The following is a 27,050-nucleotide window of genomic DNA, read 5'->3' as shown; positions in this document are numbered from 1 at the left end:
TCATATTTAAAAATCTCTCAACCACAGTCGTAACCTTCCATGCCATCAAACTATCCGTTAGATTTGCAATAGCATCCTGGATACTTTTTGTGATATGACGATAAGGGGACGCGAAATCTTTCACCATCATAAGAGGGGGGCTTGTCTTAAAAAGTTTGAGAACCACTGTTCTCAGGTAAATAGGCTACTTCCTATATCATTTTTAATGTTTAATTTCTGTCGCGACAGCCTAATCTCAAGGCCCACGCAGTTTGAAAGGTTTCAACTGCTAAACATCACAGAAATCCTAAACAAGATTAACATCAAGGAGTGTGTTTTCAGATTGGCTACTCCCGTTTTAATTATTTTAGTGATATGCGTATGAAAAACGATTCGCGCGTGTCTCACATAGATTCGTTGTCTGTATGGGTAGAATTAGGTAATTTATATTCTATTAACACATAGTAGAAGCGTGTCTGAAGCTAACATGGTTATGATGCTGTCAGCATTGTCTGTCCTGGAACTGAACCAAAAGTGGAATTAGTAAATCTATGGACAGAATGCTGCTCACAGATTTAAATTTCACTCCTGTTCTAAGAATCAGGACAACCGACTTTCATCTCCATATCCAACTATATAATCATATACCAATATCAATAATACGTTTTGGTTATGATCCCTATTTTATATGTAGCGGCCTGCGTAATGGAATCAGATGTTGAATGCGGCCCGCGAGCTCAAAAGTTTGCCCACCCCTGATCTACCGTATTACTAAAACGATATGCTTTTTGAAGGCAACTCGATGAGCGTCAAGTAGCCACTTGAGTTACTCAAAAAAAAGTGTTGTCCACCATTCATATAAACTACCTGGCCATGCAGAGAAAATTCATGCAGAAACTATGGTAACTTATTGGCTGTACGGCAATCATTGGATGAAAATACCTTTGGCGGAGTTGTATGATACTGAATTTGGCCAACTGTCTTGGGCCGAAAATATTGGGATGAATATCGCGCTGTGTCTTATTACCCAATTGAATTCAACTTATTCAGGTGTGATGTCAAATTGGTGACTGAGCCAGTTGACATGGGGTTGTACGAGAAGCTTGTCGCAAAAGGCAAAGAGACGGCAGCCGAAGGAAATTTGGAGGAGTCTTTGGAAGCATTCAAAGCTGCTTATAAGATAAAGGAGACAGAAAAGATCCTCGGGAGGATAAACAAAATCGAGGTGAAAATGACAAAATAGCTGAATTCCTGAATGTTCTTGCTTGGATTATACCATAGCATATTACGATTGTCATAGGCAGAAAAACAGTTCACAATTGAATTTGTACTATTGGTATGCCATAAAGAGTAAGTCAAGCTGAACCTGGTTGTCCATTTGAGAGAAATGCTCGACTGTCGCCAATATACAGAAGTTGTTTTTCTGTTGCTGCCAGGAGTTTTCATGGCGATTCGCGTACAGGAGTGTAGGCCTACTTCAGCCTAGGAACTCTATTAATTGAATTTCTCTACTTCACCTGATCGCTATAACGATTGTCGCAATAGCTCTTACAAGAATACATCGTTAATGGATATTATTTCTAAGGTCATGTGTGTTAGGTCATCGTTTAACTTTCGCTGACTTGAAGATCGGTGTCTTATGTTTTGCTTCGCTATCTCCATGCCAACGCTTCAGCTCTCTCGTTTTCTAACTTTGTATATTTTTTGTGTGTGACGTCATGATTAGCGATATATAATATTGTTGAACATAGTTATTCGAATTCTCGCCATATTGCTGACGATATCACCCTGACGAGGGTCAGCCGAAAAGCTTCGGGAATAAAATGAATATTTTATTCAAATGTGGCACTAATAGTTTCGGTGGTGATATGCAAAGAAAACGATTGGCACTACTTTAATCTGTTGCTGACCAATGGCGATTTTAACGCAGAGCGATTGTTTGTAGTTGTATAATTGTGTATCTGACTCCAAGAAGGTTGCGTTTACAATTCGCTGCGTGTTCTTCTTTCGTTCGACGGACCGGCGTACACGCCGTACGACCTTGTTGGCTGACGTACCACGGAGCCTGTCTATTGCACACGTATTCGATGGATCACACTGACGAATATATTTTGTTTCCGTCTCCCCGACTTGTAACTTTATTGAATATCACGTACAGTTCAAAATGCAATATATGTTTCTCGCAATTAGCGAAGTACTTATGAATGTCTATCGACTTCCGAACCGGCTAATAATCATGAGTGTATATCAACTTCCGAACCAGCTAATAATCATGAATGTATACATCAATGTCTCGACGTGGTATTACACACGTATATCTCTAAATGAACCCAACGCCGTACGATTTCATATTCCGTTATCTACGTTCACATGACAAATTATACGACTCAGGTTTCAGTTCAGGGAATTAGGTAAGGTTCACAACACTCCCTATTGCTCAAATCTTAAATGACGTGAACAATATATTTCGTTAAAGCGATCTACTTTCAGCGTCTCATGGAGGAATTGAAAGATGAAGAGGACGAGGATCTTGTCGAGTTGGACAATGGGTTGATAATATTTCGGAAACTTGTCGAAAGACTGTATCCGCATCAGGTGAAATTTAGATTTGTGGACGCAAGACTCGCATATTGGGTAATTCCCTTTCACGAGCCTCCTGACTTGGTATGTATTCCGTTGTAATTCCATGTACTCAGTTCTTGATTGCCCGCATTTCTTATTTCCTTCTGATGCTAGTCTGAATTGGGACTGAATAGATTGCGAGGACAATCAGCAGGCAGTATTGCACGAGACAACTTGCAAATTAGCCTACATGTCTTGTAGACTAATCTTTCATCTCTATAGGTCGATGGAATCAAGTGGATCTATGATCTTTTCAAGGACAAAAAGAAAGGTGGAATCTTGGCCGATGATATGGGGTAAATATTTTGTTAAGTTTGACCGTAATTGCTTCTTTTGGTGTTGGACGTTGGTGAAGTACCTGTGAGTGGGTTTTGGTACCTAATTCTAGGATTTTGTCATTACGGTACATATTTAAATGATGAGAAATTGACTATTGGCTTTGCCTGCTGTCCAAGATTCCCACAGCAGACCACCGCTGGAGTCTTTCAGCCAGATGACCTTCCACCCTATTTACTCGGACTTGGGACTTGACTGGTTTTTCCTGTAATTGACCTCGTCGCTGCTCTTTACCCCAAATATACCTACAATAAAACCGCATTCATGATTTATGTAGGTTATAATTTGCAACTCTCATACCAGCACTATTTGCATCAGTCTTCTTCTAAACCAGTGATTCCCAACCGCGGCCCTGAGGGCCGCATGCGGCCCCCAGTTAGCCTTCTTGCGGCCCCCACAAAAATATTGAGAAATCGACTTTTGCTTGGCTTGGAGTCTGGAGTTTTCAATTAGGATTGCAGGAAAGTTGTGATTAGACTGCTAAGATTACGTCACTGCTGTTTCAATGTAATGTGCGCTAACTTTCCTGTTGAACGAGCAGTACCTATAGGTATAGATATAGGTATTGGCAGGACCGTAACTGCCCCACCCCAAGCCACCCCCCCCCAATCGGGGGGAGCGAGCTCGGAGGGTGCCCAAAATTATTTAGTGAACTAGCATAAATTATAGAGTATTTTAGGAAGTTTTATGCAACTTTTTCAAAATTTTTTTAGGGTCTCAAAATACCTTAATTATTGGGTACTCTTCCAGCAACATAAAATACGCAAGATCTATAGAAGTGGGCATATCGGCGTAGGCCATTACCGCGACACGACGCACTAAGACATATAAAGTTTTAGGCCATGTAACATGCGACTCCAAGAAGTGTGCCAGTACGATCGGCAGCGAGAAAACCTTGGCCGAAAAGGACTGCCCTTACGCTGACCGAAAACTTCGTTATGTATATACAAAATACATATAGGTGGCTTATAATTGACCATAGGCGCCTAAATGTCTGGCGCCGAATGTTCCTGTCTTGGCAATCCGAACCTCACGTGACAAATAGGCTACCATCCCGCAGGGAAGAATTATATGCCAGTGAAGAGCTATACCAATTTGAAATCGTGTGCATCTTTTAGTTTAGTACGTTTGGGCGATCCTATATTTTTTGATATAGCAGACTGGAGGTCACGAAATAACATCATGTAACGAAGTCGTACCAACGGGTCCGCCCGTCCGAATATGTTTAATTATTATTTACGGGCCCTACAGTTTCCAAGACATCTCACTCAGCTCTACCGGTAAATCTGATTACGTGAGCAGAGAGGACAAGTAATTGATAGCAATATATATGCAATTTCCGATCTTATTGGCCTATTTTATTTTGAATTATCGAAAATTTTCGCACTCCACGCTGGCTCACTAAACGGTGATCCTGATTTTGTGGCAGAAGCGAACAACGGGACGGGGGGTCGGTTTATCACCCTATGGGAGCTCAAGACCTAAGTGTTTTGGGGGCCCTGACGAAGTGCTGTTTCGTTCCTACCAATGGGTATACGCCCGAAGATGTTTAATTATTATTGAGTGGTCCTACCTTTTCAAACACAACTCACTCGGCTCAACAGGTCAATCTGATTACGTGAGCAGAGAGAGGATAAAAATTGATACCAATATATATGCAATTGCCGATTATATTGACCGATTCAATCATGAATTGTAAAAATTTTTCGCGCTTCGCGCGATCAGTCGAGAGAAGCTTCCTAAAACGGACACCCAATTTAGATGATAAATAGCGGCAAACAGCCATCTACCCTGAGGGGGGCTGGGGGCTTCGAAGTTCGGTTTAACACCCTATGGGGGGCCCAAGAGCAACGTTTCGGGGGGACTGACGAAGTGCTGTTACGGCTCTGGGTATTGATAACTAATTTACGGATAGATGTGCAACAAGTGACTCACGATTGAATACACCGAGATGCGTACCGCTTAGCCAGCAAAAAGCAGCATAATTGGTAGTCCTATAGCTCGCGACCAAAGCCTCCGAATAATTTGATATGTCGGTGTTTATCGAAAGCAAGTGTCGCACTGATTGCAAAAATACGAATTGAAATCTCGCCAGGGCATTAAACCTACTCCGAAATAGCCAGCAAAGGTTGATTGTTCTGAACAACGGGAGCGCGGCAACACAATGGCCAATGGCGTCAAGCGAATGATCGGAACAATGCACAATATTCATATTTTGGTGACGATTTTGGGTTCCTTTCATTGCCCTGGTATTCGTGCGGCCCCGACCGTACTCTGAAATTCTAAATTTGGCCCTGCCGCCGAAAAAGGTTGGGAACCACTGTTCTAAACCAATGCGACTTAGGCTGCAATTGTGACTCCTAAACCTTCACCCTAGGGACTAATAATGTTCAGTGTTCAGAGACACAGGACTCAAACAGCACCAGTATCAGTTTATTCATATAATTTCACCATTTCAAAATACCACAAGACTGCAATACAATGAATAGATAGGAAGGTGACAACCCGACAGAACATGTGGTATGATGTGTGTATGGTGTGAAATATCGATAGGAAATACCGTAATACATATTCTATATGTATGTCGTACAACGTAAAATATTCGTTCATTCATATGCATTCGACATTACACACGTAATTTGATCACACAGACAACGTACTTTGTTTCTGCGTCCAAGATTTGTAAATTTATTGAATTGTTCAAAAATGGATATAGAATGCATATGAATGAATGAATATTTCTACGTTGTATGACATACATAAATATTCCGTATTATTTCCTATTTCACGATATACACGTTTTATATCACATGTTCTGTCGGATTGTCATTACCTGAATAAAGTTTCGAGATACTACATACACTTCAATCTATTTAATGTGACACTCATGCAGTATTGGGATCAAGTCACTACCTTCGAGTCACGAGTCATTTCGAGTCATTGCACATTTTGACTCGAGTCAAGTCAAGTCAATCGATTTTCAAAGGTGACTCGAGTCAAGTCAAGTCACTCGATTTTTGGAGGTGACTCGAGTCAAGTCGAGTCAAGTCAAGTCACGAGTCAAGTCACATTTCAAGTCAAGTTGCCTTTTCGAAGTATGAGGCATGATTACGTCATTGCAATTTGCTAGATGTCTGAAATACAGATTGAGTGGTCATTAATTCCTAACCGATGAACGAATATAGAGTTGAATATACTCTCAAGAAGACGCTGTATCTCTCACATATACGTAGAACTGTTGAACCTCGTATTTGCATAGCCTCAGTATAAAGTTACCAGCCAAAATAGAGAATAGACAAACAAATTTATAAGATGCAACACATTATCCATTTACCACTTTGATGTTACAATTCGAGCCTGCGCCAATGTGTCAGAACTATACTAACTATATTTCATTTCAATAAGACAAGAGGTTTGGCTAAGGTAAGAACAGAGAAAAGAAATAGACATTTCGCTATTTTATTACTTTATACTCGAGTTACGACAACGTAAGCTGTAAGCTTCGATCACTTCGTTTGCGGTCAATTTATTTGTGAGAGAACAATCGAGACTCAGTGAAACGCACAATATTTGAATGATTATTCGCTCTCACGGGTTACACCAGCGTTTCGCGAACAATCCGAATATATGCAAGATACAGTGATTTTTATCCACACCGATTACTTGATGACTTGAAATTGACTCGTGAATTTTGGTCCGAGTCACGAGTCAATCCACATTTCTGATACGCCGAGTCAAGTCAAGTCATTTCAGCAAAGTGACTCGAGTCAAGTCAAGTCATGCAAAAAAGGTGACTCGAGTCAAGTCATGTCAAGTCATGCACTCATGTCGTTACCAATACATGTATCACTTCAACGACTTGGGGTAGTCTTTGAAATCATACGCACTGTGCAGAAAGAAATAAGGGATAACATTAAACGACTAGCGATAAAGACGAATAAATCCAGAAATTTGTGTAATAATGGAACTGATACATAAACTTGCCAATTTCTAGCTACCTAATATCTTCGATATGTATGTAGAGCACCCAGTAAAGTTCTTTGTAGTCATCTTTATATTTTGTCAAATATCCACAGTTACGAAATGTACCACCAAGTATAGTTGCGACACTTGCGAAGTCACCTATTTTACATATATTTAACTATCTACTTGGTTTGCATTATGGCTTCTTGTCTCGTTAGCAAACTATCTTTTCCAATTTCATTGCAGTCTGGGCAAGACAATTCAGGTGATCGCCGCGCTGTCGGCCATGTTTAACATGGAGGTGATAAACCATGTCCTCCTTGTCCTACCACTCTCGCTCATACCAAATTGGACCAGGGAGTTTGAGAAATGGGCGCCTGGCATAAAGACCAAATGTTTTCACGGTACCATCCGGGAAAGAACCTCGGTAAGTGGAGTGGTGTGTGATTTTATTTGGGACTGTAGCATAGTGACAGGTCTCTACTAAGTTATGGATTGGTTTAGTGGAGGAGGAACAAGTTAGTTGCGAGTATTGTGGGATTTAATAATCGTTCATCAGTCATTTTTGCCCGTTTGTTATTCAGGCTTTGCAGTACTGCCAAAGGAAGGGTGGCGTCTGTATGACGACGTATGGGCTGGTGCAGACTCAGTGGGAACAGCTGGGCCAGACAGAGTATCGCAGCGAATTCGTTTGGGACTATATTATTCTGGACGAAGGCCACAAGATTAAAAACCCAACCAAAACAACGAAGTCGTTACATTCCATTCCGTCGAAAAACAGACTGATTTTAACTGGTACGGGGTGCGTTTTGTGTTGTTCCATTGCCTTTCATAGTCCACAGGCGCGGTCGGTAAAAATTTCAAGCTGGCAATTTGTGAAATAGTAGCATTTGTCTTGCTACCATAGGCGCCGAACCTGGGCATGCAAGGCATGCCAGGCATGCCTAGACACTTTTTTAGGCATGCGGCATGCCTAGAATTCGGTTTGGCATGAATCGGCATAAACCCCGATTGTGTTATTTAGAACGAATCGCAATGTATTTCCGTTTACGACATTACCTGCTACCGCTTATGTGAGCGAGGTAACCCGTTGCGCGCGGCCAATTAGATACAAGCACTTTGCCAATTAACGAGATTTGTCTGTGCACAATGTAACGCGACGCGATCTACCGCTGAGATGATCGCGAAATTGTGTCATTGATTGCCGTGCGCTCGGCAATCATCGCTTGGGACGCTTGCCTGCTTTATCGCGTCTCCGACAAGCCTAGTTTCACTCGCTTGAACAATGAACATGATGAACAATCACATCAGCAGTAGGCCTGGTGCCATCGCTGCCTGCACTATCACATCTGCATTGGCACACACGATATTATCGCTTGCCTACACAATCGCATCTGCAACAGGCCTGGTACGAAAGATATCATCGCTGGCCAACTATCGCGTCTAGAGCCGAGCATGCGTTGGCTCCCATCTCTCGAGCCTAGCATGCGTTAGCTCCAATCTTTCGATGGCTTGGTGACAATGCCGTTAGGTGTTTGTTGGTTGGCGATTGTAATTAAAGAACGACATCGCTGACCTGAATGACATCGAATGTCCGCAGAAATGTGCGATTGTGAGTGCGCCGTGCATGCGTAAGTGAATTCCGCTATTACCTAAACATAACCATCAGAAGATGTGTGTCAACTGTCAAGGCTTGAGTTGTAAAAGACGAGAAATATTTGAACAACCTGAAATCGGTGCCATTATAGAACAGATTCCATAACAGCTCTGACATTTTGCCTTGCGCAAATCGTCGCCGAGGTTACGTAATACGCGTTGATAAGCAGCGTATTTAATTGTTCGCTAGCGATCAGGGACTCGCTAATTGACAGCGCTTCCGGACTCGTTGACAAGCTTATAATACGCGCAAGTTTGTTAACACGAAGATATTGCATAATCGGCATTTATGCAGGCACTTAACCCTCATGAATTGATGCTATATTATCACTAATTATCAATTCCGTCGGATCATGACGTCATTTCTTTGTGACGTCATTGAACTCGCATGCCTAAGGAACATTAGCGTTCGGCGCCTATGCTTGCTACACTACATTTAGAGTATGTTCTATCAGGAATATCCTTGGACTCTCCTGTTTTGGGAAATGACTCCCTTCATTCAAAGCCCAAACTTCACCGAAACTATGAATACATTACTGGAACAAAAACTGTGACCACTTCTCACTCAATGCCCCCTGGTAATTCTACAATGTAGGCCTACGTATTCTTCCTAATCAAGAACCTGCCATAAAGACTCAATATTCAGTCTTTGATGCACTTTAAAATCATTATTCTTGCCTAATCGGATGCCAACTTCTGATGTCATTTTCTTTGGCAATGTAACATATCATTTGATTTGGAAACTGAAATTACATTTGTCAACATAATTCTGGTGTGTATGATTGTAAAAAATATCTCTTTTTGCCGCATTTTGATATTGTCCAAATTTTTCAGAATTACAAGTCTTCATATCTGCATGAAATTTGACAAAAAAATTAGTAGTTTTCAAGATATGTATTTTGTATATCCTTGAATCGTGATTATCAATTTCCTAAATTCTTAACAGTGAGTTCTCTCCTTCTGATTTGCCCAAATTACTTTACCTAGTTCTATGCGACTTGAATTCAAAATTTGGTTCTCTAAGCTCAAGCAGTAGATGTATCGCCTGCAGTGGAATTATATTAGCTTTGCTCTTTAGCTTCAAGATGTGTGCAGAATGCAGTTATATCAATTTACTACGCTCGTTATCAGTTGATAAAGATCTGTGTTTGTATTGAGAATAATTAAAGAAATAATGTTTATGATTGTTCCCAGACAATGGGGCTTACAAATTTGCATTTGCGTCACAGGCACTCCGATACAGAACAACTTGAGAGAGTTGTGGGCGTTGTTTGATTGGATAATGCAAGGGACTTTGCTCGGCACTCAGAAAACTTTCAGGTCGGAATACGAGAACCCCATCACACGGGCACGTAAGCGGGTAAGATGTGGGAACATTAATACATACGACAGTGGTGGGAGAGATACGGGTTCCGTTTTTTTATTGTTTAAAATGAATGGAAATCTTTTGATACCTCGGAAATTAGTTTTAGAAGAGCTTGTTACTTCTGTTTCATTCCACTTGTGTGTATGTGTGTGTATTTTTTTAAAATCTGGATTGGATCCATGTCTAAAAAACTATGGACACTTCCTCTTGTTTCTGTGGACTGCTTAATTTAAATGCAGTGCCCCTAATCAGAAAAATGAAGTCACTTATAGCAGGCGCGTAGCCAGCCGAAAAATAAGGAAGGGGTTTCAAAATAGAAGGGCGGGGTTTCGATGTTTTGCGAATTTACTTAATATAGCGTCAATTCATTAGGGTTAAGTACATGCGTAAATGACGATTATACAATATCCTTGTGTTCGCGATTATACGCGTTTGATAAGCTTGTCGACGAGTCCGGAAGTACTGTTAATTAGCGACTCCCTGATCTGTCGTCAACAATTAAATACCTGCGCTTATCAAAGCGTCTAGCAATTAAATACGCGCGCTCATCAACGCAGCCTCGTCGGCTATTTGCGCAAGTCCAAATGTCCGAGATTTTTGGGAATATGTGCCATAGTGACGCCGATTTCAGGTGCTTCAAACCTGTCCTATTTTATAACTCAAGTCGATACACATATTCTGATGGTTATGTATAAGTATTAGCGGAGATATATTACGCACGCGTCGCACATGTTTACGGACATTCGATGTCTTTCAGTTTCGCGATGTCACTCTTTAATCACAATCGCTAATCAGCATACAATCAACGGCATGGTCTCCAAGCCATCGAGAGATAGGAGCCAAACCATGCTAGGCCCGAGACACGATAGTTAGGCTAGCGATGGAGTTAGGCTAGCGATGATCTATTGATATATCTTACGTATTAGGCCTATTGCAGATGCGATTGTGTAGGCCAGTGGTTCTTAACCTTGCCACCAGCGCCCCCCAGGGGGCGCTGGTGAACTTGAAGGGGGGCGGAAACGCTCAGGGGGCGATATGGGGGGCGCTGGGCTCAGGGGGGCGGTATGGGGGGCGCTGGAGAAAAATGGCTTCGCAGTAGATGATGTGGTGATAGGACATATCCTTAATGAGTATTCAGAGCAAATTAACACCGAAAACGTCGTTACATATAGCCTTCAAAATACATATAGGTTTAATTGTCCATGAACGCCTAAATGACTGACACCGAATGTTCCTGTCTTGGCAATCAGAACCCCAGAAGACGAATTCCATCTGGCAGGTAAAAATTCTATGTCAGTAAGGAAATATCAATCTGAAATCGTTTGCGTCTTTTAGTTTAGTACGATTGGGCGACAGGTATATTCCTGTTGGACGATATCCCCGTTGAGCGATTCTATATTTTTTGATATTGCAGACAGGGGGTCACGAAATAACATCTTGCAACGAAGTCATACCAACGGGTTCGCCCGCCCGAATATGTTTAATTATTAGTAACGGGCCCTACAGTTTCCAAAAAACCTCACAATGTTCGCTTTAAGTTTTGATGAGTCTGCGCACACTCAACAACTCACTGCGCTGACCCTTGGACAACAGTGCGTAACGACTAAAATAAGGTAATAACTCCGGATTTGTTGTGCGCAACGTAGATTTTCTGTGTGCAGAGACCGTGTCAGCACTGCGCGGGTGCGCAGCTTGGAGGGAACATTGCACCTCACTTAGCTCTACCGGTAAATGTGTTTACGTGAGCAGAGAGAGGATTAAAATTGATCTCAATTTACATGCAATTCCCGATGATATTGACCAATTCAATCATTAATTAGTGAAATTTTTCGCACTTCGCGCGAATAGGCGAGAATAGCTGCCTCAGTAAATGGACACGCAATGTAGATACCTAATAGGCTATCAGCAAATAGCGGACAGCCTAGTGGGGGTCTGGGAGTGAAGTCCCCCGGAAGTTTGGTTTCTCACCTAATGTGGGCCCAGGACCAACGTTTTTTGTTTGGGGGCGGGGGGGGGGGCTGTTACGGCCCTGGTAACGAATAATTGTACCTGCGGGCACGCCCGAATATGTTTAATTAATAATTACGTGCCCTGTATTTTCCTATACAACAGCTCACTCAGTGCTACTGGTAAATCTGATTACGTGGGCTGAGAGGATATATATGTAATTATCACCTATCCATTCATGCATTATGGAAAAGTTTGGTACTTAGGGCGACCAGGCCACACAAACATTGCTGACCATCAAATCACGATATGGGGTTCGTGGGGGCGAAGCCCTTAGAAGTTCGGTTTATCACGCTATGGGTGCGCAAGGCAATCGTTTTTAGGGGGGTTAACGAAGTGCTGTTACGGCCCTCCCTCTTACTCATTGTCTTTATTACATTCCTTAAAATATGAAGTTGGGGGGGGGGGGGGGCGCTGGAGCACGATAATTTTTGAAAGGGGGCGCTGGAAGAAAAAAGGTTAAGAACCACTGGTGTAGGCCAACCAATGATATCGTGCGCTTATCAATGCGTCGAACAGCTAAATACGCGCGCTTAGCAATGCGTCTTACGTCTTACATAGCCTCTGCAACGATTTGCGCAATTCAAAATGTACGAGTTTTTATGGAATACGGGCTATAATGACGCCGATTTCAGGTGGTTCAAACCTTACCTCTTTTTAGCCTTGACACACAGCTTTTGATGGTTATGTTCAAGTATTAACGGAAATCAATTGCGCATGTACGTACGCACGCGTCGCATATGTTTGCGCACATTCGATGTAATTCAGTTTCGAGATGTCACTCTTTAATCACAATCGCTAATCAGCATATACTTAACGACCATTTTATCCGAGCCATCGGGAAATATGAGCCAAAGCATGGTAGGCCCTAGACGCGGTAGTTAGGCTAGCGATATATTTCGTATACTAGGCCGCTTGCAGATGCGGTTGTGTAGGTCAGCGATGATATCGTGCACACCGGGCCTATAGCAGATGAGATTATTCAAGCCAGCGGAACTAGGCTTGTTGGAGACGCGACAAATCAGGCTAGCAACTATTGACGAGCACGCGGCAATGAATGATCTAATTTCACAATCATCTCAGCGGATGCTCGTGTCGCGTTACATTGTGCAGTGCATCGCGCACGGACGCTAATTGGCTACACGCTTTTCGCTAATTGGCCGCACTCAACACTGATAATACGACTTATTGAATTGCAACCGACCATTAGCGTCAGAACGATCATTTCAAAAGAAAGGGGTTTCGCGTTTAAGAAGGGGGTTTCACGCTTCTAAAGGAGGGGGTACCGACCCCCGAAAACCCCCCCTCTGGCTACGCGCCTGACTTATAGCATTATGGTTTGCTGTCACTGTCTGTATAAATCTGTATTTTACTACAGGGTGCCTCAGGCACGGACATTCACCTCGGAAACTACATGGCCGAGAGCCTCAGGAAAATTGTGGACCCGTATATTATGCGAAGGACTACGGTACGTTGCGGGTAGTTTATGCTGGTCCAGTCAAGACATATCGCTGCAGCAAACGACCTCTTTAGTTTGTAATCTCCTTTAAACCGAAGCCATTGATTTGACATGCGAGCAATAAGAAATGCAAGTGTGCAAGCGATCCTAGTTGTAGTTCCGACGATTCAGTCCTGATTCGATCCTATTAAAGTAGACTTATGGACATAAAGTTGGCGTTGACCACTTGGAAGGATGTTGAATGCACGCTGTTTTGTGAACTGTCAAAGTAATTCCTCTTAGTGTCGTATGGTCCTTGTATTTCGTAGGGATCTGTGTCCACGGTAAAGCCCAAAGGCTCGACCGTGGATGAAAGTCAGATGGGCAACAGCGTCAAGAAGCCCAGCTTCCCGAAACTGAAAAAGAAGAACGATTTCGTTATCTGGGTGAGTTTGTGTCTAACTTCCTGGGATTGGGAGTGTAAAAGCTTTATCTGTATGAATGGAAAGTACGCTGACTCAGCTGGCAGGTTGTGTCGGGTTCAACCTAATAAATATCTTGTCTGGCTCTCCCAGACTTTATGGCTATTGATTGTGATTCTTGCTGTGTGCTGGTAATGCATTTAATAGCGTAGGGGGTGATTCAGGACATCGCAAGACACTATCTGATGTTTTGGGTGCATGTAAGATACATTTTGCTTCTGGACAACTCAGAACGAAATAGAACGGGACACTCCAATACTTGGGCTGTTGATGTGTCATATTGACTGTAGAAGTGACGCATTTGTGAACCTAATTGTGGTTACTAGTCAATTTTTACTCCTCAATGTCAATTTTTAGCCTTACGTCCGCCTTGTTTTGTTCAGACCTACCTGTCCGACGTGCAGGAGAACATCTACCGCGATTTCCTGCAGCAAGAAAGCATAAAAGAGCTGTTGGCCTCAAAACGGTCTCCTCTGGTTCAATTGAACGTGCTGAAAAAGATTTGCGATCACCCGAGACTGCTGTCTCGAAGGGCCTGTCACGGGCTGGGCTTGGAAGCTAACGAATCGTAAGGACGCGAGTCGTCTGCGGAGCGAAAATTTTTATTTACTTTGGCGCTTTTCTCAGGATAGTGGAGGAAGAAATTGATTCTGAGAGATTCAAGGAGTGCGCCGCCAACAGGATCGATAATATATCTGACGAGACCTTGATCAAAGAGTCAGGTATGCCTTTTTCTGGCTTTGGCTGATATGATATGATGTGATAACTGAAGGGATGACTCTACACTGCAGCTTATCAGAATGGTGCATACCACTGTGCTCCCATCACCTGGTTTACTGTGTGATGCTGCGCAGTACAGTTTGCTGAAAGCTGAGGAATTCACTCGTAAAGATATGCCGTACATCAACATACTGTACATAGGCTGCAGCTAAATAACTTGTGGTGCTTGTGATGTGCTGGGATTTTGTGAGAAGTGTGGCACTTGCTCGAGCAGTTATGTTTTTAGAGTAATCCCACTTGTGCTTGAACAATCAACAGTTTTTAGGTAAAGATACAATTTGTGTTACGAAAGGTAGAAGGTAGTTTTGGGATAAGTTTGTGAACTTGTCATAAGAGCCACGTGAAATGGTCCCGTGTCGCGGTAACTGAATATAGGTATATTATTTTCATGGATTCTACCTAGTGTCTCTCATGAAACGTTTTGCGTCAGTCACAAAGCTACATCTTGCGTTTTCGTAAGTAGCCACGTACGTTTAACCGCTGAAAGCATGCAACCCCTCGACTTGATCTCCGTTTTGAAATACTTGCTCGAACACTTTTATTTTCTATTTTTTACGTTTGCATTTCCTCTTCAGGGAAACTTCAATTTCTCATCGAGCTTCTGGTGATGTTGAAAGAAGAGGGACATCGCACTCTGATATTTTCCTTGTCGCAAAAAGTGCTCAACATCATCCAGCGAATTTTGCTGAACAAAAGATTTAAGGTATCTGTGAAAGAGAAATATGACGTGTAGTTATGTGTTGGTTTAATGTGATACGTAATATCAGAGATGGTCATCAACAAATTCATTCTAATTATATTTCAAGATGGGGATAAGTATGAATCTAAGACTTTATGACTTTATGTCTACTTATAATTGATTACCAACTATAACTACCTTGACCAGTCAAACACCTCTGTAATACACTGTGGGACGGACAATACCTATGAATTTCTGCTTGAACACAAGTCAGAGATCGGTGTGTTGCTTCCTGGATGGATAGTGAGAGAGATTACAAAACACAACATTCATATATCGATATAAAATAATTCACAAACTGTACAGGCTGGTGTGTGGCAAAATTACTGAAACAGCTTTTCAGTCTCGCGTAACACTTCTTTGCTAGGTGATGCGGCTGGATGGGACTATCACCAAGTTAAGCGAACGAGAATTGAGAGTCAACAAGTTCCAGAACGATGCCAGCTACGAAGTGTTCCTGCTCACCACCCAGGTATTTGTCTCTTTTGCTATTTGTGTGTCGCTGTGGTAGTGTTTAGACCAGTGGTTCTCAACCGCCTGTTCTGTATGAACTTTCATGTCAGTGCGCCAAATATATTATAACTTCGTACCTCAATTGCAAAATGAAATAATTTCAATGCCCATCATTAATTACAGAAAGAATAATTTTGAATAAATATAGAAATTAGGAAAATATTTATCTGCATCATCATAATGTAGAGTTTGTGGCGTGCGTCACAATGAACCAAGTGTTGTACGCATGTACCAATCCTACTTTCAACTCATTTGAGACCAGTTCTATGTGAAGTTACGATCATTTTTCAATCAAAATCAAGTGCATGGTTTTTAACGCCACTTTGCTCTCCAGAAACTTTAATGACATGCGTAGTATCAAAAAGTCAACAGTAAAAATGTCATTACATTGAAGTTTCCAATATTCGCTTTTACTGATCCCCAAGTTGACAACCGCTGGCGTTCGGTTCATCAAAAAATTTTATGACCCATCTTTGTATCACGTGGGTCCCTTCCAAGCTCAACGGATTGCAATAAGGAATAGTATTTTTGATGGCCTATCCCGATAATCTTTATGACTAGGTCGGCGGTGTTGGTCTGAATCTGACAGCGGCAGACCGTGTGGTAATTTTCGATCCGTCTTGGAATCCGGCCACGGACGCCCAGGCAGTGGACAGAATTTACAGGATCGGGCAGGAGAAGTATGAACGTAATCTTTTTTCGTGTTACAATGTCACAAATGGTTTGATTCAGAAATGTGGTCGTGTACCGGCTGATCACTTGCGGCACCGTCGAGGAGAAGATATACAGGCGGCAAATTTTCAAGGACTTCATCATCAAGCAGAGCACTGTAGATAACAAGGATCCCTACAGGTTTGAATTACACTGTTGACATCCCCGGTTCTCTAGTCCATCCAGAGGATAATAACCAAGGATACATGGAACCCGTGGGTGGCCGCTGACTACATTTCAGGGATCCATGGAAGGCCAATGTGGGAACTCCAACTATAAAACTATGTCCTAATTCAGGGCCGGCCAACCCGTGGCCCGCGGGCCACATGTGGCCCGCGAGACGGTTTTGAGTGGCCCGCGAGGTCATTTCCGAAATTTCTAATATCATCAAAAATGGATTGCACAGATTGTGAACTTGCAAGGCCAAACAAAAATTTGATTAGTCTGGCCGCAACACTTGAGATGTGATGACTGAAATATCAGCTCCAACGCATTGTCAGATCCATCAGCCATTCACATATTGGTATATCTTCGTACACTACAATAAAGCAGAATAATTTGCGGTAGATTTATCAAAGGTAAAAAATTTCTGCAAGCTTTGAGCAACATGTTGTCACTCGATTTCTTGTTTTTAATATTGTTCGTCTTTTGTGAAAATGGAAGAACACCTAATGTATCAGATTGAGTCTAACTATATTCGCGATTACGAGACAAAGTGTCGTTCAGCATATGCGATATTGCGTCTCCGCTCGCAGTAAGACCGTCGTCTATGAAACCTAGGCACGAAATGATTGGCGCATGTTGGTCGCATCTTTCGGTATCGATATGTCCATGCGCCGAATAGCCCAGTCCTCGCAAACTTAGCCCAGCGATATACAACAGGCCCGCAATATAGTCAAATGGCAATATTATTGACCTATGAACTTCAAAAAAAAAATTCGCGCTTCACGCGGCTAGTGGCCCGCGCATTAATTCGTCAATCGAAAGTGGCCCGTTGGCTGAAAAGGTTGGCCAGCCCTGTCCTAATTTATATCAACTGTCCTATTTTTTGACTTGTATCCTTCTGTACGAATTTGCCATAACTAGACCAGATGATAATGCTCAAAAAAAAAATCAAGAACCCTGTTTTAGTCGGTAGTCATTTTTTGTCACGACGTGGATCAGGGGCGTATCTAGCCGACAAAAATGGGGGGGGGGGTACCCTTAGAAAAGGGGGATGTTTTTAAAAGGAGAGGGTGTTCCTAGTTCTAACCGATTGATCAGGATAAATGCATGCACAAATGCAGATATTACCATGGTCAGATAATCTTACTGTGTTTGTGACTTCTTCATTCGCACATACAAAACTAAGTACAACTAAACATATCATTATAACCCGTAAGTGATGATAACAGCGGAAAGAGAGACAGCCAGGTATCTTGACCTTAATTACCAAAGCGAGGATGTTATCACGACAGTGCGCGCAGATCATATTACAGCACAGCGGGAGATCTCTCCATTCGTGCTCAAATACGAACACTCGACTGTAAAGACACACAAATGTACTATAATCTGTTTTCGTTTGTGTCAACTGTTCAGCCTGTTTTTGCACATGATCTGGATTCATTTTGTTCTAAATCAATTGCCTGTCAAGATAGTGTAGTATTTTTGGTGTGTGGAGATAGTAAACTCACGTGAATATCAGCGGCCCGGCGCAGGCTTAGGCTCGCGATCAAAATGCATTCCTAAATGCGTTTGCGGCGCAAAAGTGACAATTGCGAATTGTCAAGGCAAAGACTATAACTTCTCGTTATTACAACATTACATGGAACATTGCCTGCGCTCAGGACGCTTGCCTGATTTATCGCGTCTCCAACAAGCCTAGTTTCATTCGCTTGAACAAATGAACAATCACATCAGCAGTAGGCCCGGTGCGTACTGTACCATCGCTGCCTGCACTATCGTATCTGCATTGCCGAACACGATATTATCGCTTGCCCATACAATCGCATCTGCAACAGGCCTGGTACGGAAGATATCGTTGGAAATGTGGGCAATCGTCGCGTCTCAAGCCTAGCATGCGTTGGCTCCAATCTCTCGATGGCTTGGTGACAATGCCGTTAGGTGTTCGCTGATTAGCGATTGTAATTAGAGTGACATTGCTGGACTGAATGACGTCGAATGTCCGTAGACATGTGCGATTGTGCGTGCGCCGTGCATGCGTAAGTGAATTCCGCTAATATCTAAACATAACCATCAGAAGATGTGTGTCAACAGTCAAGGCTTGAGTTGTAAAAGACGAAAACTCGGACATTTTGCCTTGCGCAAATCGTCGCCGAGGTTACGTAATACGCCTTGATAAGCGGGGTAGTTAATTGTTCGCTAACCATCAGGGAATCGCTAATTGACAGCACTTCCGTTCTAAACATTTGTTGATAGTAAACTAAACACGAAAACCAACTCGTGCGGCATCGAAATTTCATGGCGTCTAATGCGAGTGTTATTGTAACTGGATAATAGCGTTCAGATGACGCGAGAGAGCCATGTGACGATGCGTTTTTCGGGTTTCCGTAGACGAGAGAACAATACGAGAAAAACGCATCACCGCAATGCCTTGTTTTCTCGATCGCTGGCGTGATGACGCTGCGCAATACGGGGATTATCGATTTAGTAGAATAAGAAATATTGGATCAATGGAAATAGATTTGGGAAGGGGGATAATTGTGCTTGGAAACGGGGGGGGTACCGGATACCGATTACCCCCTGAATACGCCCCTGACGTGGATCGTTTCAATGTCTGAATCTCCCTCGCAGGTATTTCACAAACCAAGAATTGAGAGAGCTCTTCCAACTCGAGAGCACGACGGACTCTGTGACGCAGCGCCAACTTCAGGAGCTGCACTCCGAACAACGGTGTTTGGACCCGAAGTTGGATGAGCATCTGGCCCGCATACACATGCTTCGTAAGTGACGTGATCGTTTTCGCGGTTGTATTTTGACGGAAGGCTGAAATTGTTTTTTCCCCGTGGGTTTGGGATTGAACAGGTTTAGTTTCGATAATCGTCGCGTTGATTTTGGCCGCGTATGTACGCTATATAATGGCTCGAGTCATGAATCGAATCAGGTCGGACTTAGTTCGCAATGTTTCGTTGACTCCAGTTATTGTCTTAAAAACGGAAAATGACTCGATTTGGCCCTAGTCAATTTATGTATTGACTATCCTTGTTATTATGCATGGCTCTGCCAAGTCATATAAATCGACACATTCTATATGGCATATTCAAGTGTCGTATAGCAGGAGAGAGATTGAAAAGTTGGCCTCGAAACTGCATTTCATCTGTTTGAATGAACATGTTTAGTATGAGAAAAATGAGTATATTATGAGGCTTTTGACATCTCCCAGGTGTTCACATAAGTGAGTTGAACGTGACTTGAACTCGATACTCAACTCAACTATGACTTGGCCTTAAGTCTTGACACTGTGACTTGGACTTACGGTAGGTCTTGACCCGATCGAAACGGCACACTCATTAATGATAAGCGTATTTTCAGGAACACGCTTTACTTAATCCTAAATTTCCTGAGTTGCTCTGGTCGTAGACAATTACAACTATTCCTGATGGATAGCTATTATCAATACGCATACGTCGAGCCATAAATAACATATTATACTATCGAATAACCTGTTCAAAATGCAGATTGAATACATAAAAACGTTTTGCGCAAAATACAATTCGCCACTGCGTTCACGTGAATGTGCGCGCGTGAGATAAACCAGCGCCCGTGACCTAGATCAGCGCATCGCCAAGACATCAAATTCATTTGCAGATCTTTTCTCCTAACATGTGTTGGTTATGCCCATTGCCCATCTATTGGAATACTTATAATCAATAATAATTAGTCGCACAGAAGATTCTTTGAACTGGAAGTAAAAATATTTTAGGAAATATCATGCGCGGGTTTTAGCAATGTATTTTCTGTTGCTGTTGAAGATTACGCATATTGAATATTTTTGCTTTTCATACTAATACACCAATACTGCCATGATGTTGTTCAGCGAGCTACAAGATCTCCGCTATTGATATGACAGGAAATTTATGTCCGTAAATGGCTTCACTTCTGATGAAAATGTTTCAGATCTGGCCCATGGTAGAGAACAAAACCTAAATATGGTTGAATGTTCAATGTCCATTGTCAAATTAGCGAATAAAGAGGTATGTAGAGTCGGCGGTCGAGTTGTGCACTTTGAAACTGATTGCTGCGATGCGCATGTCGTGATAGCTGGGTTATCAGGATGCCTATTGGTTCGATAGACAGCCCTTGTCTCAAAGCGATTGTCCACATCACCATTGTCGATGAAAGGCTTGCATAATATGATAAGTTATCGTAGGCCCCGTATGGCCTAATCTTTCTTCAAATGCCCAGTAAAATAGCAGTGAAACACTGCATTTTATATTGCAGATATGACTACCTGTCAATCCAACCAATATATATTCAGTTCTACTTGTTGTACTGAGCAAGGTGTGTTTCGATAAAGCACTATCTAGTACTTAGTAACTCGTACGAAGCGATTACATACATCGGCGTCCGGCACTGTGAATTGAATCATTGAATGAACGTCGTCAATACTACAATAACACGCGGCGCGTGTATGTGCGCTGAATGCGAGACGCCTGGCAGCAATCGCGCTATGGCCAACTGTAGCCGTCGGTATATCAGCGGTCGTTACAGTCGATTGTATTATCGTAAGAACCTCACTCAGGTCATTTTGGAATCCTGATATTGCTGTGAAATCAGTCAGGCGATGATTCTATCCCGAGCACGTCTATGTATGACGTAGTCGCAAATTCAAGAAGCAAATTCTCTCTTATTTTCAAAAAGCTGAGAACACTTCTTGGTATAGGGGCATCACCTGTTTCTCTCTCGCTTTGAGAGTAGCTCAGTTGGTTAGGCGGCTGTTTCACGATTACAGCGATATATTGGGTGTCGGTTCAAGTCTCGTGGTTCGGATTTTATGAACATTTTTCTAAATGCATTGAAATTTGGACTCGAGGCCGGCCGTTCTAGTTGGGTTAGCTAGAGCCCGACCGATATTGGATTTTTGAGCCGATACCGATAAAACCGATATACCGATACCGATAAAACCAGTACCTTCACCGATAACCCCGATATATTCAGCCGATATCCAAAAAATATGAAATCTAGCTCAAGGCGCATATTTAACACGTCAAGAGTATTTAATTGAACATGTTTACAGCCATTGTTATACTTACCATGAAATGAATGATCTCGGGGGCAATAAAAATATATCAGTAGCACCAGTCCAGCAGTTTCAGATTACAGTTCACGAAGCATAATTTCTCGGCGCTTTCTCCAAGGAGTGAACTTGTGTGGTATTCATAAATGATGTAGGCTATACAGTACTAAACACAGTGAACAGTCTTTCACTTGGTACCGTAGTTGGTAGCACAGCAAGAACTGGGAATCTTTGTTTATTTTGGTTCCACGACTGCAGCGGATCTTTTCTTCATTGGTTCCACCAAATATATATATTCTTCTGGCAGTGCACCTGGAGCCTTCAGAACATCATTAACAGCTGAAGAGAATGTGCAAAACAACTCAAATTGTTCACGTCGGCTCCACCCCTCCCCTTGACTATGACCAGCATTTCAACAATCAGTTGATCAATCTTTTACACACTGTCAGAATTGGCCCATGTCATTATGGAATCAAAAATATTCGTATGAATTCTTGGCTCTACTCCCTTTTTGCTTGATTTTCTTTCACTCTATGCCCGCCTATTCCTTATCATGGTGGCCCCTCAGTCAGATGACTCCATACATTACTGGTATTTTTCGCTTTGTTGGTTTCGTACCGACCCTTGGCTTGTGAGCTTCCTGCACAGACACCAACAGCACTATCTACAGGTAAATTATTACACGCGGCCCTTTTCTCTTTCATCACGACAGTCAGTCCAGCTTGAATGAAGTTTTCATTTCTCAAATGAATTGATTGAAATCTTCTGCATACAACTTTCCATTCACTCGGTGTCTGCTCTCTGTCTCTGGTGTTCGATCACCGCAGGGGGATTCCCACTGAAGTCACTGGGGCATAACGGTGAAAGTATATTTTTCACATAGGGCTACTGGCCCGTGTGCATTGCAGCTTGGCCATTCATATTTATAATTTACTGACATTCAGTGAAGACTTCGCGTCTTCTCTGACTCCCTACGACAGGGGTCGGCAACCTTTTGCTAGTCGCGGGCCAAATTTCAGGTGCACAACATTTTGGCGGGCCGGACCAGAATTTTTCTTAATACTATAGTTAACAGTCACGTCGGTATATTACCCTACAATGCTGCAATCTCAATCATACAAATCACAAAAAGAGCAAAACACATGTATTTACACTTCAACAACGCAGGATAAATGTGCATGATGACACTTGGCGCAGCTTGCTTTGTGATAGGTTTTCAACTTCTGGCAACAAGTCAGATGAAGCTAGAATCAGGCCATATTCAGAATGTGCGTTGGGATACGTGATCTTAGCTTGCAATTCGTGAATTTCATTGTTGAAAACTATTGTTCACATGTGCACGTGCTACCAAAAGTCGATGCTATTTCTTTTGCATTGTTGGTCAAGCTGGGATGAAGACCCATTTCAAGAACGTGCTCTTTGTCAAAGTCAATCAGCGATATGCTCTTTGTGTGAAATTTGTCATTCAATTCAACTGCATGGCATTTCAAATGGGCCCATTTGAAATTTTCTGGCAATGGTATTGGCGCCTACATTAACCGGAGTACTGGGTAGTCAGAACTTATTTTGTACAGAACGAATGTCGGAAAAGCGGATGGAAATTCATTAATTAAATTTGTTATATCACAGCTACAAATGTATAGTGCTGATACTAGGTTTACTCTCCTCCAGTATAGGAAAGTGAGCTTATTTAGTTGTTTCCTCCTAAAGTTGCAAATTCAATTTGTTTAGATGTGACGTTAAATGTTCTACGAAAGCAAGATTAGATACCCATTTTCGATGACAAGATTATGAGTCAGCGATGTTTGTATTTTCAAGGAAAGTTGCTATTTCATTTCTCAGTTCATACACTCGTGCAATCATCTCGACGTAACAAAGCATGTACCCGTACCCGTTTTGCCAGTGACACTTACAACCGACGGGTTTGCCCAAGACACAGAAAACTTCAGAAGAACGCATATTGCTTGGAATGCCGAACAGCTCCTTGTAGTTGAAGTGCTCTATGTTTCGTTATTCTTGTGTTTGAAATATACGTGACAAAGCAATGCTTATTGGGGTAGGCCTATCTTTACTATTGCTTTTGGGTCTGCAATATGCATTCATTACAGTGGAACATATTGACTCAACGGCTTTTCGCGTGCGCCTTGTCAGGAGTTAGCGACACAAGAAGAGCTTACTGAAATATAGACATACGGAAATATAGACATACGAAAACCAAATTGGCAAAATATGACGTGAAAATGCAATAATAAAAAGGATCGCTAACAGCTGTACCGGTACTCCGGTAGTCATAACAAAGTGACAAGAAAAAATCAAATCATACAAAACACAGACAATTAGCGGTATTTTATTTAATATTTTAGGATTGCATAGATAGGCCTACTCTTTGTGCTTGTTATTGGATTCTGCTGTGGTGAATGTGGTTCTGATAGCAATATTCAAGTTCAGTACCGCCAGTAACATTTGAGGCATCTCTGCGTTTCTCCGAGAGCTATTAGGGTGATTAACATTTAAAAAGTGGTATTCTGCGACTCACGCAGCAGCCTGATTCTAAAATCGGAATATGACGAACCCGGACCAGTACGGGGCTCGTTCACTTGTGGACCAAAAACCCTTTTTCTCCGTAACGCTGTACTGAGTTTGGTCCGAAAGTGAACGAGCCCCGTAGGTGCGTGAATTACATGTTCCGGAATCATCATCCGTAAGTGGAAAAAAACATTATAAATTTTGACATTTGTCGAAGCAGTGCTGCACTGCAGATTGGAACTCATTACGAAACGGCGGGCCGTATTCTTGTGGTAACTAATTATTTCGTCGCGGGCCGGACGATTTCGCTTGGCGGGCCGGATCCGGCCCGCGGGCCGTAGGTTGCCGACCCTTGCCCTACGACAATGTTGTGACGTCACGAAAATGGCCGATATTTTTTTACCTCCAATGGCCGATACCGATATTGTTGGCGAGCCGATAATCGGTCGGGCTCTAGTCTTAACACTATGAATTGAACGTCCTAAAACTATGACTTGGTCTTAAGTCCTAACACTATGACTTGGCCTTAAGTCTTAACACTATGACTCGGCCTTAAGTCTGTGACGTGGACTGAAGTCCTAAAACTATGACTTGGCCTTAAGTCTTAACACTATGACTCGGACTTGAGTCTTAACACTATGACTTGGTCTTAAGTCTTAACACTATGACTTGGACTTGACCCGTTGTTCCTTGACTTTGACTGGAACTTGACATGGCGGGGAATTGAAAATGATTCGTATTGACTTGAGCCAAAAACTTTTGACTTGGTGACAACCCTGTTAATGTGTATCGTGACCGACGAACCATAATTATCTTCCAGCTATGTTTGGCGTCAGCGACCACAACGTGATGTTCTCTCAAGCGCCGGACGATGTAGATCCGGAAATGATCGATGAACACCGAGAATCGATCAAGGACAAAGTGAGCCGTCATTCTTGTAGCCGCATCTCGATTTCTTTCCAACTTCACAATGTGTGCAGGTCGCGTCTGCCCGGGTACGCGTGGAGGCTGAGGCCCGGGGCTTTACCGGCACCGAAAGAGCCGAGTCCAGATGGGGCGAATTTGAAACCAAACCGACCGTTTCGCAGCCGAAAATTCCTGAAACCGAACGTGAGTACTAACCCAGTGCGAGGTATATTTGCGTGTTATCGCTGATGGACTCTGGACTCTTGATCAGACCTGTACAAACTACTGGATTTTCAAAATAAGAAATAACAACTACTCGCGTGTCAAAATTCACATCCAGTACTTCACAAGAAACCACTAGTTAGTTGACCGTCAACTAACTGAATTGGTAGTTCTTACAAGACTGCTTTTAATTCTTCAAATCCCCGACTTTTGAAAATTTGCGAGTCACAAATCCTTTGAGTGAATTTTGTGACTAAAATTCCGACTCCCGCGTCCTGGCACCAATCGTGGTAGGCACACCATGGTGTCTGCCTGCTAATGCCCTGTGCTGTGTTCTTTATTCAAAAATTGGAAAACTAACAGATGTATCATCGAAATGACAGCAGCAAATTTCTCTTTTCTTTGTTTTGATATACATTTGAATATTCAAACGACATATTTCGCGTCGTCAGATAAGGCCGTCCATTCTTCAATTGATGTGCCTTGGAGTCAACTTTTATCAAAATACGCCAACACAGGTTGTGCAAACAAAATAGTACGTCAAGCGCATGCTATCTGCTGACCTCGATTATTCGAAATTTCGTGCCTGTGACATAATAATTTGTGATACGACTGTTAATATTCAAAGTTATTTGGGATTCCCCTATACGCCTGGCGAGTGTCCATTTCAATATAAGTGCAGTGTTAAATTGTCTATTGAAATTCTGTACCTCGAAGAGTCTCTTCGATTGAATAAGCTATTGATATTGAAATATACCCGAATATTTTCGGCTGACATCGTTAGAGGTAATTGATGAGAGCAAGTAGATGAAACTGGAAGAGAACATTGTATATCAACAATCGTATCACCAATTCTCCACTAGTTGCTGACGACTACCCCTAACGAGTGTCAACACAAAATACTTGGGTTTATTTCAATATGAATACATTTTTCAATTGTATAATGATTTCCAGTACCGGTAACTCCAAAAGTATCTTCGCTTCGAGTTGCGTACTTTTGTCTTAAATACGTTCTGGAACAATTTTGATTTTTGAAAGTTCATCGGTCCGCAAAATTTGTTTTGAGATTTTACCTGTCGGCTAGCTAATAAAGTTTGAGAGCGGCCAATCTAGACACTGTTGATTTTTGTGGAAATCCACTGAAACTGAGTCCAATGGAGAAAGCAATCTCGCCGCTTGCCCCTCCTACAATGTAACTTCCGCTCTATTGCAGCCGTGTACCCGGTCGAAGGCCTGTACGACAAGATCAAATCCCTGCAACTTGTCGAGGAGGCTGTGGACAAGATTTTCGAAAACAACGCGGTACGCAGTTGCAAAGCACTTCAAAAAGGGAGCCAGCCCGGCCTCTTACATACACTGTCCGTATTTCGAAGCTTTACTGAAGAGAAATCGGAAGATTCTCTTATTCGAGACGCAAGGCTTTCCAATCCATTTATGCAACACGGCCTAGGTTATTTTTTACGGCAAAGGTTATTTTTTAACAAACCTAGTGTTGCCAGCTCTGTAGGGCGGTGCGTGGTTAGGGCTTGGCCAGGCAAATGCCTTCCCGCTACGTATCGCGACAAATC

General features: G+C 42.4%; 1 protein-coding gene and 1 long non-coding RNA gene across 2 annotated transcripts; both read left to right on the top strand.

Annotated features, from left to right (window-relative positions):
* The first annotated feature begins 1,028 nt into the window (after window positions 1-1,028).
* On the top strand, window positions 1,029-26,989 carry LOC145459761 (DNA excision repair protein ERCC-6-like). Its single transcript, XM_080338310.1, has 19 exons — window positions 1,029-1,204; window positions 2,470-2,574; window positions 2,824-2,897; window positions 7,147-7,327; window positions 7,485-7,695; window positions 9,786-9,916; window positions 13,308-13,397; window positions 13,697-13,813; window positions 14,233-14,417; window positions 14,477-14,571; window positions 15,205-15,332; window positions 15,736-15,840; window positions 16,443-16,561; window positions 16,614-16,733; window positions 19,386-19,534; window positions 25,175-25,275; window positions 25,335-25,464; window positions 26,696-26,932; window positions 26,982-26,989. The coding sequence occupies exons 1-19, from the start codon at window positions 1,064-1,066 to the stop codon at window positions 26,987-26,989; spliced, it is 2,427 nt and encodes an 808-aa protein (XP_080194436.1). The 5' UTR covers window positions 1,029-1,063.
* Window positions 10,750-12,754, top strand: LOC145459711 (uncharacterized). Its single transcript, XR_013921550.1, has 2 exons — window positions 10,750-10,880; window positions 12,408-12,754. It is a non-coding gene; the product is annotated as an uncharacterized LOC145459711 (long non-coding RNA).
* Window positions 26,990-27,050: the final 61 nt, after the last annotated feature.

Source organism: Botryllus schlosseri, unplaced genomic scaffold (genome assembly GCF_051294905.1).
Source record: "Botryllus schlosseri isolate E-star unplaced genomic scaffold, Bs_hap1 Bs17a, whole genome shotgun sequence".
Taxonomy (NCBI): Eukaryota; Metazoa; Chordata; class Ascidiacea; order Stolidobranchia; family Styelidae; genus Botryllus; species Botryllus schlosseri.
The sequence above is the reverse complement of the archived record's forward strand: the minus strand, read 5'-3'. Positions and strand labels throughout refer to the sequence as shown.

Bases quoted from the DNA above. Each gene is read 5' to 3' on its own strand.
- LOC145459761 (XM_080338310.1), top strand. From the start codon at position 1,064: ATGGGGTTGTACGAGAAGCTTGTCGCAAAAGGCAAAGAGACGGCAGCC. The intron at 14,418-14,476 runs GTAAGGACGCGA...CGCTTTTCTCAG, and splicing joins GGCTTGGAAGCTAACGAATC to GATAGTGGAGGAAGAAATTG. The intron at 19,535-25,174 runs GTAAGTGACGTG...ATTATCTTCCAG, and splicing joins GGCCCGCATACACATGCTTC to CTATGTTTGGCGTCAGCGAC.